The 16,425-nt window shown below is 51.4% G+C and overlaps 1 protein-coding gene across 4 annotated transcripts in view; it reads right to left on the bottom strand.

Annotated features, from left to right (window-relative positions):
• Positions 1 to 16,425, bottom strand: part of NOS1 (nitric oxide synthase 1) — a 182,522-nt gene that overhangs the window by 70,398 nt on the left and 95,699 nt on the right. For all 4 annotated transcript variants that reach the window (XM_058691151.1, XM_058691154.1, XM_058691153.1 and 1 more), the window contains exon 2: positions 14,413 to 15,526. In XM_058691151.1, the coding sequence (XP_058547134.1) occupies positions 14,413 to 15,122 (710 nt within the window). In that variant the 5' untranslated portion in view covers positions 15,123 to 15,526. The remainder of the gene's footprint in view (positions 1 to 14,412; positions 15,527 to 16,425) is intronic.

Here is a 16,425-nt window from a genome sequence, read left to right as displayed (position 1 = left end):
GGGGAAGTGAGAAAGGCAAGACATCAGGAACAACAGGCCGGTTGCCCTGCCCTCAAAGTTCCGAGTCTGTACAGAACCTCCATGGTTCACCCACGTGACTCTATGTAGAGCCAGCAAGCTGTGGGTGCCCAGCGTGCCCCTCGGTAGTATCACCAGCAACATGTGGGAAGGCAGCCCCGTCGTCAAGCACAAAGCGCACTGACGTCGGCACCGATGGGTGGCGTGCACCCACCGTGTGGACATCCCTTCAGAATGATGATGACAGGGCTTTTGCTCCTCCCTCCCCATTTCAAAGACCTAGGAACGCAGAAGGCTCATCTCCTGGCAGACCCCCCTGGACAACTTAATGCCCACAGATAAGATAATGAGTCCTGGGGTCCAGGGTGATAAGTTATCTCAGTGCTGAATAAACATGGATAATAAGACTTTAACAGACCAAGAGAAACAGAAATGATTCTGAAAATGAGGGGAACAGAGCAAAAAAATAAAACACCATTAAGAATGATAGCTAGTGTCTATTAAGCACGTATTGTGTGTCAAGCACTTTACAAATGTTTTAATTTAACCCTTGTGACGACTCTGTGAGGTGGGTGTGAATATTAACCACCATTTTATAGACGGTGTAAGTGAGACAAAGGCTAAGATGCTCAAGGTCACAGTTTTTCCGCCCACTCTTCACACCCATTCTGAAGTGGGGGCTCTCATTATTACCATTCATCAGCATCATTATCATTACCACCACCCCTGTCACCATCATCACCACCACCACCATCACCATCATCACCATCATCATCACCATCACGATTGCATCATCACCACCATCACTACCACCATCGTCATCACCATCATCACCATCATCACCATCACCACCATCATCACCATCACGATTGCATCATCACCACCATCATCAATATCACGATTGCATCATCACCACCATCACCACCACCATCATCACCACCATCACCACCACCACCATCATCATCACCACCATCACCATCATCACCACCACCACCCTCACCATCATCATCACCATCACCATCATCACCATCATGATTGCATCATCACCACCATCACCACCACCATCATCATCACCATCATCATCACCATCATCACCATCACCATCATCATCACTACCATCACCATCATCACCATCATCATCACCACCACCCTCACCATCACCACCATTACCATCATCATCACCATCATCACCATCACGATTGCATCATCACCACCATCACCACCACCATCATCATCACCATCATCATCACCATCATCACCATCATCACCACCACCACCATCATCACCATCACGATTGCATCATCACCACCATCATCAATATCATGATTGCATCATCACCATGACCACCACTGCCACCATCACCACCATTATCACTACCACCATCACTATCATCACCACCATCACCATTATCACCATCACCACCATCATTACTGCCATCACCATGGCCATCATCACCACCACCACCATCATCACCATCATCATGACCATCATGACCATCATGACCATCATCACCAACATCATCACCACCATCATCACCACCATCACCATCATCATCACCATCATCACCATCACGATTGCATCATCACCATGACCACCATTGCCACCATCAACCATCGTCATCACCATCACCACCATCACCACCATCACCAACATCACTATCATCATCACCATCACCATCACCATCATCACCACCATCATTACTGCCATCACCATGGCCATCATCACCATCATTACCATCATCACCACCATCATCACCATCACCACCATCATCATCACCATCAACACCATCACCATCATCACCATCACGATTGCATCATCACCACCATCACCACTGCCACCATCACCATCACCACTACCATCACCACCATCACCACCATCACGATTGCATCATCAGCATCATCACCACTGCCACCATCACCATCACCACTACCATCACCACCATCACCACCATCACGATTGCATCATCACCATCATCACCACTGACACCATCACCATCACCACTACCATCACCACCATCACCACCATCACGATTGCATCATCACCACCATCACCACCACCATCATCATCACCATCATCATCACCATCATCACCATCACGATTGCATCATCACCATCACCACTGCCACCATCACCATCACCACTACCATCACCACCATCACCACCATCACGATTGCATCATCACCATCATCACCATCACGATTACATCATCACCATGACCACCACTGCCACCATCAACCGTCATCATCACCACCACCACCATCACCACCATCACCACCATCACCACCATCATTAGTGCCATCACCATGGCCATCATCACCATCACCACCATCATCACCACCATCCAAACTTCCATTGCTACCACCATCACCACCACCATGATCACCACCATCACCATCACCACCACCATCTTCCTCATCCAACTTCTCCTCATCAGCATAACCATTATCACTATCACCATTGCCATAATCAGTGTCATCATTACCATCATCACCTTCATTACATCATAGTATTCACCATCATCACCATCATTACCAGCATCACCAACCTCCTCCATCATCACCGTCATTAGCATCTTCATTACTATAATCATAATCCTCAGAATCCTCCTAAGATCAGGAAACTGAGGCTCAGAGAGGTTAAAACACTAGCCTAGGTCACACAGCCAGGGATGATGGAGTTGGGACTCAAACCCAGACTGGTTCCTGACTCAAAAGGCTGGCTTATTAACACCAAAGTTTTCCTGGCTCTCTGTTCTTGAACTCAGATTCAGGGGGAGACTATCTTAGCTAGTTTCCACAGCCTGGTCATCCTCTAAGAAGGAGAGAAGTCATGGCTGAGATGGGACTGACTTTGCCTCGAAATCCAGACCTCCTGACCATCCCTCGCCTCTTTCTCTCTCCAGGCGCTGCCCCCCTGCTTCCTGACAACTGGCTTCTTTTGAACTCGCCCGTCCACTTTTATACTCTGATTATAGCATCTGTCTGTGGCTTACTCTGGAGCCCCTCTTGGTTTTGGTCCCAGGTGTGAAAGCTGTTACCTAGCCCTTTGTTCTACATTCCCAGCTTTGGGGACTTAGAATCCTGGTTCTGTAATTTCCCCCAACCCCTAGTCTGGCGCTGACAGTCATTTGGGGTCAATCGGAAGCCAGGGCTCAAGCCCTCTGGCTGCTCACTCGGGGCCATCCAGACCTCTCCTCCTCACAATGTTCCAAAAGTCCTGGTGGCCTGCGTCAGAGCCACTTTGACTCTTCTGGTCGGAGAGGTCTGCAATTGTCAGAGGGAACATTCTGTTTTACCCTCTTTAAAAATGTCACCAAAACACACGGGGAGTGGTTCTTGATTACAGACATTTCACAAGTCAACGGCTCACCTACATGGTGATAAACAGAGAAATTGTCTGTTGAGAGGGCTGCTCTAAATGTCACTCTGCTCCCTCTCAGCTCTGAAAGTCCTGATCCCATGATACCACATGACTATAAGTGGCGATTCAGCGGAGAAGAGAGGTTAGCATTGTTGGAGCGTGTGTAACATACCAGGTGCTTGCACAGATGTTACTTCATTTTATCCCAACAGACAACAAAAGCCCTATTTTACAGATGCAAAAACTGAGCCTGGAAAGGTCATGTAAGTTTCCCGAGTTCCCACAGTAAGACAAAGAAGGGCTGGGATTTGAAACTAGGTCTGAATAATGTTTGGCCCAGATCCTTCCTTTTTTAACACAGAGACAGGAAAAACTAGTTACTCTAAGCCAGAGCCTAAGGACCAAGTAATACAACATCTCTTGCTGAAAGAGGCCAGTTTGCAAGAATTAAACAGGCAACAATTACCTAAGCAACTCCAAAATGGCTTGTCTTGTGTGAATTTTCAGGGAGAGCTACTTCTGTGTTGCAGTTCCCCCTTTGTAAAAAAGCCTTTAACACCTCTGTTTAAATAATGCATTTGAAGTGTTTTGTCAACAACAAACTTATTTAAGAGTCCTGTGCGAGGAGCAGGGGAAGAGTATTTTTAATATGGGACCAGAGCGAACATCCAGGTTGAGCTATTTTGTTTCCATTCACCCAGGAGCAAAAACAGAAGTACATGTCAGTATTTCCCAACTCTCAGTCTGACAGTGATAACCAGGTCTGAGGGAAATATCTGGCTTATTGCTGCAAATTTGCTCACCCTGGGATCTAGCTGCTTGATGGGGTTCGTACAGGCAGGGTAGTTTGCTGGTTAAGAGCATGGGCTATGGGTTGGGTAGCATTGGGTTCAACTCTTGGCTTTGCTGGCTATAAGCTGTGCAACTTTGAATATTTTGGATACTCACACTTTCGAATTCTCCATTTATTCATCTCTAAAATAGGGTTAATAATACCTTGCTCATGGGATTGCTGCAAAGGTTAAATAAGGTAAAGCTTACAGCCCTTAGCTGTGTGGTACCTATTGGTGGTTGCTCTTACTGCTAATGTATGGGATGATCAGACAGAAACAGAAAAAGGGAAATGCTAGTTCTCTGTGAAACAGTTAAGGGGCACCTGGGTGTGTTGGTTGGTTCAGTGTCTGACTCTTGATTTTGGCTCAGGTCATGATTCTAGACTTGTGGGATTGAACCCCACATCGGGCTCCATGCTGAGTGTGGAGCCTGCTTGTGATTCTCATTCTCTCTCTCCCTCTGCCCCTCCACCCCACTCATGCGCTCTCTCTCTTTCTGAGATAATAATAACAAAAAAGATTCCTCTAAGCAAGCACGGTCTAGTAGAACTCTCTGTGATGAGAGGAACATCCTACGTCTATGTTGTCCAGTTTTATAACCACTGGTAACATGTGGCAATTGAATACTTGAAATGTGCCTATGGTCACTGAGAAACTGAATCTAAATGCTATCTAACTTTCATCATGTTTAAGTAGCCAAATGTAGCTGGTGGTTGTAGCATTGGACATATTGGTTATAGCAGTGAGCATCCCTCAAAGCCTAACATCCCTCAACACTGGGGAATGGAGACGCACGTAGCTCTTAGCCAAGAAGGGCATCTTCCCTGGGGGTTGGGGGGCACAGACAGAGATACCCAGACCCTTTCTAAGCTGTTCACAGAGCACAGGACTTTGGGAATTCTCTGCTTCCATTCTAGATTCCCAACTTCCATTATTCTCGGTCCTGATCTCCAGTCTCCCCTCTTCCCGAGGAGCACACTGTTGTCCACTCCTACCTTTATACTTGCCGTCCCCAGGATGCCCTTTCATCTTCCCTCTGCCAGGAACCAACTCCTACTCAACCTTCAACACCCACTTCACACTCTTCCTCTCCTGGGCGTTAAATGAAGTCATGCATGTAAAATGCCTAATACATAGTCAGAACTAACTAAACATGTGCACTACATTGACAACTAAGGAAATTGAAGCTCAGAGAGATTAGGTAACTTGTCAAAGGTCACAGCACCAATGAGCAGTGGAGAAAGCCTGAAAGTCAGGTGTTTCCTTCTTGCTGTTGTGCTGGCTGAGAATCACTGAGAACAGAGATTAGAACTTCAAATTTAGGTATTGATTTTTCTTTCCAAATGAAGTAGGGATGTTGAATGTTTTTATCTGTTGAATGAGATTTTCGTAACTTTAATGCATCATTTCTTCATTTAAATAAATATACTGGGAGTCCATAGGTGGAGGTGGATGGGGACTGTTTTGACTTCTTAGAAGCCAGGATGGTGACTTCCCTTTGCCATACTCATGAGTGTAGGTCCTTCCAGCTGCCTGGAGTGGTCTCAGTTTAGATCAGGGTTTCTCAAACTGGAACTATTGATATTTGGGGGGCTGGGTAATTTTTTGTTGTGGGGGGCTGTCCTGTTCCTTGTAGGATGTCTAGCAGCATTCTCTAGGGGGTCTCTACCCATTAGATGCCAGTAACACTCCTTCCCTTTCCAGAGTCCCTCCCAGTTGTGACAATCCAAAATCTCTCCAGACATTGCCCAATGTCCCTTTGGAGAGGAAACCAAATGTACTCCTCCTTATTGAGAAGCACTGGCTTGGGTGTGGCTGAGGACCCCGATCTCATGCTTCCCAGCCCTTCCCTTCCTTGTTCTATACCCATCTCTGTGTCTACAAGGCTTTATTTACCAGTTGTCCCTTGTTCCCAGATGGGATTGAAGAGAATGTCTTCACTAAGTGGCTTTTATCTCCTCTCAGGTGTCCTTAGCCCTCTGGAAAGGCCATCCTCCAGTGGGCTTGCATTCTAGGTGGACCAGTAACCCCAGGGCCATCATGCCATCATGTTTGGAATTTCTCACTTCAGAGTGCATCAGCATCAACTGTTAAAACTCTCCTGAACTCGCCCTTTGGAGAGTCTGGGTCCCCAGGGAACCCTGGAACCTGCATTGTCAAAAGCACCCCACATGGTTCACAGACCTCCTTGAAGACCCACCTTCCTGGGAGGGCTCTGGGCCTGACTCTTGGCTGTGAACAGCAAGGAGCCCTCCTGGTCAGAAATATCAACATCCCCCAAGCTCCCTCTCTTCTTTCCCCCCATAAAACCAGGCATGGAAGTCTAACTCCCACTTGGCAAGCATTTTCTATGCTTTCTGGCAAGGACTAAACCAAAGCTCCTTTTCCTCCACTTTGCTAGCTAGACAATCATGCCCAAGCCAACAGTCAGTCTGGCATCTCTAGACCTTCTAAGAACCTTTGCCAAATCCTTCCAACTGGGGGGCTTCCTGGGGGCCAGGCCTCGGACTCTCACACAGGGGGTGGGGTCAACTCCACAGGAAGTTGACACATGTGTTGATCAGCCCAGTGCTGACCACCAACCAACCCCAAGTACCCAGGATGGGGAACAGGAGGGCCAAGCCTGTGTGCAGGGCACAGTCTGGAAGTGGGGGCCACCTGCTCTGGCCCAACCGGGCAAGGAGGCTGCTGAGGAGAGCTGCTCCTGGCAGGAAGCCTGCTGCATCTCTCCACAGACACCACACTATTCCCTGACCACCCCCCTTCTCGCCCACCTCCCCTCCACCTGGCTGTGGATGCTGGGAGCTAAGTTAAAACAGGAGGACTTGGGGGCTGTGGAAAATGAATCTGGGGTCTCTGCAAAGCTTTGTTCTAGAGCTCTTCATGCTGGGGTGGGGGAAGGTTGTGAGAGAGAAAAGTATGCTCTTGAGAGCTGGAATTTTACCGAAATCCTCTAGCTGAGAAGTGAGGTGAGGGCCTCTGGGCTCAGCAGCAATCACGACTGTAATTGCTGGGCAGGATCCTCAACCTCCAGTGTTTGCAGCGTCTGGGCTGAGCAGATTGGCTGGTTTTGGATCCTGGGCCACTGGAGAGCCCATGCCAGCTCCCGCACAGCTCCCGAGGCTGGTTGTCTCCCCACAATAGAGACTTGGTCCTAATAGCTCTTCCGATGCTCTCTTTATTTTTGAGAGGCTGGAAACCAGGTTTAATGTGAAACCTCTTGATTTCTCTGTTTTGCCACAAAATCGCTTTTTCAGAAAACTCTGCAGGCCCAATAAAACTCGAGGGAGATCTGAGTGTGACCCTCGATCCCCAGTTTGTGACCTCTGACCTAAAGGGGTGTTTGAGTGCCTCTCCCTGGAGTGATGGTCTGGGGAGGTCGAATGGAGCAGTGAACCTTCCAGGTGGGTTTGACAGGAGGTGGACCGGTAAGTTGTTTGGCCTGTGATGAGCGTGCCCACCAATGACCTTCAGGAGGACCCTGAATGGTAGTTCTGGAAGGAATCTTAGGGCTCATCTGGTCCACATGCTACTTTTACACATGGGGAAACCGAGGCCCAGAGAGGTCAAGGGGCTTTCCTAAAATATGTAGCTAATGATGGCAAAGGGGGGTCTAGAAGGAAGAACACTGAGCCCAGTCCAATGAGACCTCATAGTAATGGCCAGTCCAGGGTCTGGCCACAGAATTGCTCAGTAGGGCTTGTTGGATGGGGGTGGGGGGCTGAAAACGGCCCCCAAAGACATCAAATCCTAATCCCCAGAACCCACATATGTTACCTTATATGGAAAGAGGGTCTTTACAGGGGTGATGAAATTAAGGATCTTGAAATTGGGGAGATCATCTTGGATGGGCCATTAACTATAATGGCCGTAAGGATGCCATCACATGTGTCCTTATGAGAAGGAAGCAGAGGGAGTTCTGCCATGGGAGACAAAGGCCATGAGACTCCAGAAGCAAGATGCTCATGCTGGAAGGGGCAGGCAGGGGCCCCAGCCAAGAAAGGCAAGGGATGCAGCTCTAGAAGCTGGAAAAGGTAAGGAAACAGATTTGCCCCTAGAGCAGATGTAAGATCTCCAGAGTTGTAAGAGAATAAACGTATACTGTTTCAAGTCACCACATTTGTGGTCATTTGTTACAACTGCAAGGGGAAATGGATACAATGAATATTTGGTGGCAGGGGCAGGGATGGCTTGGGCTGTGTGTGTGTGTGTGTGTGTGTGTGTGTGTGTATGCGCGCATAGCTCTCTTCCTACTCACTACACTCACGTCCCACAGACCTTCTTTCCGTTCCTTGAACATCACAACCTTGTTCCTGCCTCAGGGCCTTTGCTCCTGCTGTACCTTCTGCCAGGAATGCCCTTCCCTAGATTTCACACGGTTCATACCTTCTGGCCTCAGTATAAATGTTGCCTCTTCAGGGAGGCCTTCTCTGACCCTCTGATCTAGTTTTTTTTTTTTTCCCAATCCCAAGCCATATTTCTTCAAATCACTATTTCATTTCTTTTATAGCATGTGTCACTATCTAACATGATTGCCTGAGAACCTGAGTCTATCTGTTTATCATTCATTTCTTGTCTGTGACTCCATAATGGCAGAGGCTCATCAGTGGATCCCCAGTTCCAAGGACAGTATCTGGGGCAGAAAAGATGCTCTGTGAATATTTGCTGAATGAAAGATGGTGAGAAGCTCCCCTTCCTTGCACACAATCTGGGGATAAATGGGTGGCTGTGTGGGCTCATTCCATAGCTCCTCCTCAGAATGAGGGGCTGGGGTGCCACTTGACAAGATGGCGGGGACACAGATAGGAGAGGGTGCAAAGTAAGAGCAATAGCTCTATAACCAGGACTTCTCTCCCCTCCCCAGGAAACGACGGACTGGGGAAGCCCTTTATGTTCACATGGTCAAGGTGAGAATGAAAATTTGCACTGAGGTTCAGTATGAAGGCAGTCATTGGAGTCAATGCCAACGGACTGATTCAAAGCCATAAGACATGTCAAGTGCAGTCACGGAGGAGACCCTCTATTGCAGACAGTCCTGGAATCAGTGCGGTCATTGGTTGGTCTGAGGTCAGTTCTCCTGGGGTGCTATCTTGCGTGGAGGGCACTTCAGTTTCCCTTCCAGACTGAGAAAATACCCCAAGTCCTCAGAAACTTGATGGCTAGCGGTCAAGTGCACTGTGGCCAACAGTGTAATCTATGTTAGTGGAGGCCAAGAGCATGGGCCTGGGGTCAAGTCCTGGCTCTGTCATTTGCTAGCTCTGTGAGCTGGGACAAGTGACTGTGCCTCTCTGAGCCTTGGCTTGCTTACTAGGAAAATGGGGTGCTACGAGGAGCAAATGAGGTAATTGATGTAAAGACCTTAGTGTGAGGCCAGGCCCCCTGGAGGGCTCAGTACAGCTTGATTAGCATGTTGGTCATAAAACAGAAGCTTGTCACAGGAGACCTCCTCTCCCCAGTTAAGCTCATTCTCTAGGATCGAAACTGACTTCTGAACCTCCAGCCACCTCTTCTCGCCCGGTTTCGTGTCAACTGTAGCCACCCACCGTGAGATTTCTAGCAGAACCAAGATGAGCACTCTGTGGCCAGGGCTGTGTGACTCTGGGCAAATTGCCCCACCTTTCTGAGCGTCAGTTTCCTTGCCTATAAGGCGGCCCAAACCATACAACCTACTTAGGAAGCAGGGCTGAATTCACCCAAGCTCTGAAGAGATGGCTATTATGAAGGTTCTCTGTAAGTAACCGAGTGCCCTGCGAGTGGAGAAGTCATCAGAACACAGGGCGAGGCTGACCGGCTGGTCCAGATGGATGCTGGACCAGGGACCTTGGCCTCTTTAGAACCCTCCTTCAGGGCAGCAATCTGAACAACCTGGATATCCTCTGACACGCAGCATTTTAAAGTGACCGTTCCCAAGTGCCGAAGGTCCCAGAAGCCCCCAGATTTCCCTTCCTTAGGCTCCCCGCACACTGCCACCACCTGCCGGGCCCACCTTCCCCCTGGGATCAAGGGAGAGACTGTGTCTAGACTAAACATCGCTTCTCTCCCCAACGGAGGGCCAGCATTCCCAAACAACAGGACTAGGGACGCCCCGTGAGGGCAAGGAGTTAGATGAAGCAGGTGAATAGGTCCGTGTCCAAGAGGAAAGACGGAAGGAAGGAAATGAGGCCAAGAGAGCAGGAGAGTCAAGGGCACCACTGAGAACCAGGGACAGCCCCAGCCTCTGCTTGGCCCCCGGAAGCCACAGCCTGCTGGCTGTGACCCGGATGTGGGGCTCCAGGCCTGGTAGGCAGCCGGCCTCACTGGGCATCCAGAATCCAGGCTGCCAGCTCTGACCCCCACCCCAAAAAGCAGCCTGGATGGGGAAGCCACTGGAAGGCTGAGTAATTTCCAGGCGGCCACGTGCTCCAAGGGGCTGGAATCATCCCCAGCCCGCCAAGCCCGGAGAGTGACGTTGAAGACCCTTCTGTCTCTGGGCTTGCATTTCCTGACTTGGGACGCTGACACTTAACAAGGCACTTATTCCTGTCACTTAGTTTGGTGATTTCTGAGGGCACTTTTGGTTTTTCCAATGATGGTGAGGGTCCCTGGCATCACGGTGGAAAGGAGGTGGCATTGGGGATGGTCCAGGGGCAAATCCACACAAGGAAGAAGGGTCCTGCCTGCCATGCGGCCTTAGCACATCAACCAAGATGAAAAGCAAGCTTAAACTTCTGAGTCAAGACCCCGATTCAATCTTACGCTGAAACATGGCTTTAAAATACACTCAGTTTTCCATGCATACAACCATTGGGAAAAGACAGGACATCATTTCATTGGGAGTCTGTCACCATTTCGGAAGATCACATCACCAAGGAGACACCGCTGGTGGCATCTGAGTGGCCAAAACAACACACCTGGTTCCACCTGCATCTGACGCGGCCGTGAGTGGACCAATTCTCTGTTTAGGGGCAAATAGCTGAGCGCTGATAGATGAAATTACAGCTTCTGTTATGATAAATTACTTTTATGCCTGGTCTCCTTTAGTTTATAGTTAGGGCATTATTAGCTCCTGGTTAAGAAAGGGGGCATTTAAAAATATTTGTGGGGGTGCCTGGGTGGCTCAGTCGGGTAAGCGTCTGAGTTCTGCTCAGGTCATGATCTCATGGTTCATGGGTTCGAGCCCCGGGTCAGGCTCTGTGCTGACAGCTCAGAGCCTGGAGCCTGATTCAGATTCTGTGCCTCCCCCTCTCTCTCTGCCTCTCCCCTGCTCGTGCTCTGTCCCTCAAAATAAATAAACGTTAAAAAAATTAAAAATATTTGTTAATGTGGGGGGGGGGGTGGGGAGCTTTGAGCACAGGCGTGGGCCACTGAGCTAGGGGACCACGCACTATTATTGGATAATACTCCTGCTGAGAACCGTTTACCCTAGTGGGGTTCATGGAGCCCTGTACTTGCCCTGGGCCACTTTCTTCCAAGGCAGTGTTTCCTGCTCCTTTTGGTCACTGGAGGGAGGACTGTGATGGATGAGGGCGGGTTGAGAGCTGAGGTGCAGCCTCCCAATTTGGGAAAATAGGTCTGCCGGAGGAGACCCCGTGTCAGACCAGCATGTCCTGCCCCCGTCCTCGGGGAAACAAAGGCTGCTTTTTGGAGGCGGTGTTTGGAGGCGCCCCTGAGGCCAGGCTCCCATTAAAGTCCTTCACATTTGGCAACCTCGCCCAAGCCTAGTGTCCTGCATCAGGTTTTTGCATCCCGCACTGCCAGCTGGGAGAGGGTCACACTGGCTTCTCGGAGGGGGAGGGCTGAGCTCCCAATGATAAGAGGGACCCTCCGGGGGACTTCTCTATGTCACACAGGGAGATTCAGGCTCCTAGGTCTGGGGCGGAGCTGAAAGAAAGCCCCAGGGAATTCTGATGCTCACAACCCCATGCCCACCCCGTGCCCAGCTGAGAATCAGAACCAAGCACATGGAGCATTAAATACAGCCTCCAGGAGGGGACTGTCACACTCATTCAGGGCCCCATTGCTCTTCCTAGGAGAAGGGGGTGTTGAGGAGCAGGGAGGCACATATATCCAGAATGGGGAAGAAGAGGTTGTGCTCAGAAGACTTCGTTGGGCGGGGGGGCACATCTGGTGCCTCCTAGAAAACCAGGCCAATGATTGATTCTGGATTCTATAGATGCTTTAGGATGTAAGCCCACCGGATGAGACTTGGGGGCCGCTGGCTGCCCAGAAACTACATCAAGACCTATGTTATCTCAAAATAAAAATATGTTATCTCTGCTGCAGGTGCTGTCGTAGGGACACCTGGGAAATGGCAGCTCCCCCGAGGACCCGGCTCTAGCCTGGTGGGGAGGGTCTCCAGGCTTAGTCATGGGTGAAATGGGCCCCAGATCTCTGTATGCCAGGACAGCCCTGAGGACTGATCCCAGCCCCCAGCTCTGGCAAGGAAGGTCAGGACAATAGGGGCCCCCACCCACTTGCCCCACCGAGAGGGTAACACCACGTCCTGTGTACTGGGGCCAAGACTCTCCATCTCCTGTGGAGATGGGACCAAAGGTATGGGGAGACTCCAAACTGCGCCCCCCCCCCCCCACCCAGGAGCTCACAGAAGAGGGAAGAAGCAGGTTGGAGGACAGGAGCTCAAAGGGCAGCAGGGAACCCCTGGGGCTTCTGGCAGAGACCCCATCTTCCTGCTCGGGGAATTGCTGGAATCAGCTGGGCTTTTGCTCAGGTGGGAGAAGTTGGAAAAGCTCCAGGATGCAACGGTGGCCTGAGGTGCGATGCCATAGACCGAGGGCCCCCCTCAAAGTGTGGTTGGGGGGCTGACCCGTCAGGAAGGGAGACTGGGTCCCACTCAGGCCTTCCACCACATCAGGCACCCTCCCACCTCAGGACCTTGGCACCTGCCATTCCTCTGCCCGGCATGCCCCTCCTCCATAAAGCTTCGACGTGCCCTTCTTCCCTCCGTCCAGGTCTTCCAACATCTGCTTCCTTGAGACCTGCCCAGCCTCTCTCTCTGAAATCCACCTTCCGCAATACTTCCTGACCCCCGTCTGATTCCGTGTATCCCCTTAGCACATATCTGATGGCCTACTTATGTTAACATTTTTATCTCACTGATTCTTTGCCTTTTCCCTGTGACACTGTAAGGTCCCCAAGCTCACGGGGCTTGTCTATTTCATTCACTCACGTCAGAGGGTCGGTGTGTTCCCTCCACCCCTGGTGCCGGGTTTGTCTTCAACAAACATGTGTTAAATGAAATCAGTGCAGGGGCCTGGAGAGAGCTGCTTTAATCCAGGTTCCTGAGGGACACCCTGGGGACCTCTAAGTGCTCTCTGGACACTCAGGGGTCCTTGGAGATGGGGTGGGTGGGTGGGTGGGAAACCTTGTCCTGGGTTTCTGGGTGGCCCCACATGGGGGCTGGATAAGAAGTGGGGGCTGTGCTAACCTGAGACCAGAATGGGCTCACAGAGAAGCCTGCCTCTCTCCTCTATCCCTGGACCCACTATTCTCTGACCCCTTGGCCCAGTTGCCCACTCCTCCCCAGAGAAGGAGCTAGAATCGCCCACTGTGTCACCTGTTCTCTTCCTCCACAGAGTCAGAAAATGCCAACCTGGCAAACACAGAGGGGCCGGGACCCGGGTCTTCCTGCTCTCGCCTCGGTTCCTGCAGACTCTGAGCAAGAGTGCCGTTTTGGGGGGGGGGGGGGGTAGGGTCTCTACTTCGATTCCATTCCCTTCCCTTAGAACCTCCCTTGCTCTCCAGCGGCTGCCCAAGGCGAGAGCTGGTTTAGGCTGAGGCCTGCGCAGGCCTCAGCCCATCCCCTCTGTCTTCCCAGGACCTTGGCATTCACCCTATGCGGAGGCTGCCGCGGACACGCGGCTCTCGCTCACGGGGTGACTCGGGAAGGGCCCCTCCTCTCTGAGCCTGAGTCTTCTGCCCCGTGAATTGCAGATCGCAAAAATACCCATGCTGAGTGAGGGGTTGCTGGAAGACGTGACATCAGCCACCGCGACTGTCAGCTGGGTCTCGTGGCAAGAGATACAGGCTGGAGGTTACGCCCATTCTGTTCCTACGGTTGCAGTTTTGAGAGAAAGAGGCAAGAGCGGTTGAGGGCATGTGCCTCTGCAGGTGTCTGGGACGGCTCGGGTCGGCTTCTGGGCTGTGAGACTGAGCTGCGACACACGTTTGCGTACGACACATCCATGCACACACACAGGGCTTACCTGTCCACCTGGACTTCTGCATCCTTCGTCTCTGCCTTGGAAGGTCCCCCGCCATTGATCCCTTTGCTCCCACTGGTGAGAAGGCTCAGTACAGGTTCTATCTCTTTGAGCAAATCACTGTTCTGGCTGCCCTGGATGCTCTTCTTGGCAGAGTCCTGGCCCGGGGGCCCGGGAGCCCGGCTCTTGGTATGGGGGAGAGAGCTGGCTTCCTGCCCACCGTCTTGGGCGTGCTGCGGCCCATTGCCAGGACCCGTAGCCCTGTCCACTGCCGGTGAGTGCTCTCTGCTGGCCGATGACTGGTGAGACAGATCGACAGCGGTGGTGGGGGCAGCCAGAGGCCGTGTCACGCGGATGGTCTTGGGGGTCCCGTCCCCAGTGAAGGTGGTCTCCAGGTGAGTGGTGAAGCCCTCGGGGCCCCTCAGAATGAGGACCACGTGGGTCTCAGAGGCGATGCCCCTGAGCACCTCCAGGGCGCTGTCATAGCTCAGGTCCACCAGGGGCTGGCCGTTGACTGCAAGGATGATGTCACCAGCCTGGATGAGGCCGCTCTGCTCCGCGGCACCCCCCCGAATCAGGTCGGAGATGATCACGGGTGGCTTGCTCACCCGCTCCTTCACCAGGAACCCCAGGCCCCCCACCTTGCGCTTGAAGAGGCGGACGGAGATGACGTTGGGTTGGATCTGCTGAACGCTGAACACCTGATTCTCCATGGTGTCTACTAAGACCTCAAAATGCGTCAAGCCAAGATGGTTTCACCAGGAGGAGCCAGGCTTCAGGGCGTGCTCGGAGGAAGAGGGGGCTGGTGCTGAGGCGTCTCAGGAATGAGCTGCTCTGGGGCTTTGTCTTCTCCGTCTCTGACGTCAACACGGCATCACCCGCTCATTGCTGTCCGGCCATCGGTGGCATGATCTCCTGCGTCTGCCTTCCTCCTCGTTCTCTAGGAAGCAATGGTTGATCAGGCAGACGTCAGGACCAGCCGTGGGACGTGTCCCCAAGCAACAGGTCAGGCAGACTGGGGAGGAGATGTGTCTGGTGGATGTGTCTAGATGTGTCTAGAGGTGACGCAAGCTTGGGCGCACTATTCTCCCGGCGCCGCCAGCCCGTCAGACCCGTGCTGGAGAGAAGGAACAAGGGAGGGGGTGGAGAGAATCACAAAAGAGAGATTGATGTGGAGTGCCCAACACCACCTTCAAAACCGAGATGGAAAATGCAGCCAACTGAGAAGTCCAACCACGAGACGCTGGAGCTTGGAAGCCAACCTAGAAATGAAATCCTTCCTCCTCGAGGGGAGTGGGGGGACCTTCCCAGTGAGCTGCAAATTGCCTGCTTTCATCTCCCATGAGCAAAGCCCTCTAAGACCGAGGGTCTCCTTGAAAAACCACTGATAACTGTGGAAATCAGATGGCAAGAATCACGATCTTATCTCTTATCTCTTTCCCACCTCGTGAAGTCAACCTGTCACCTGGTCTTTGGCTCTCTGTGTTTTACAAACATTTTCCACTCACGGGTCAGGAGCTCAGCCAGCACGGACCTTTGGGCCCTCTGTCCCAGCTACCCCCAAAGTCCCCACAACAAACCCACTGGAAGGGGGAGGGCCACCAATGATGTCAATTGGCCTCTCTGACCATTTTTGTAATGAGCGACTTGTTCCAGGCTCAAAAGGACAGACGTGGCCGCATTACAAACCAGTATAAACCAAATTTGGTGTGATAACTACGGAAGACATGGGTTCACGCAAAACTCTGGAGGGCATCTGCATTCCACAGACAACCCGAAATCCTAATGCGGAAACATTTGGAAGAGCGACTGTGTCCCTCTAAGGGTTAGCATAGGCGCACAGCACGTGCTCAATGAGTATTTGTTGACTGAAGAAAAATCCCAAAAGATTAAACATAGCAGACACTTATTGAGTATGTACGCTCCTAACGTATATATTTTTTCTCCTTTGATCCTCACAATTACCCTTCAGTAGATGAGAAGCCTGGGAAGGGTAGTTCACTTGTCCAAGGTCAT

This window comes from Neofelis nebulosa, chromosome 11, assembly GCF_028018385.1.
Source record: "Neofelis nebulosa isolate mNeoNeb1 chromosome 11, mNeoNeb1.pri, whole genome shotgun sequence".
NCBI lineage: Eukaryota > Metazoa > Chordata > Mammalia > Carnivora > Felidae > Neofelis > Neofelis nebulosa.
Note: the sequence above shows the minus strand (reverse complement) of the source record. Positions and strands in the feature narration are given on the sequence as shown.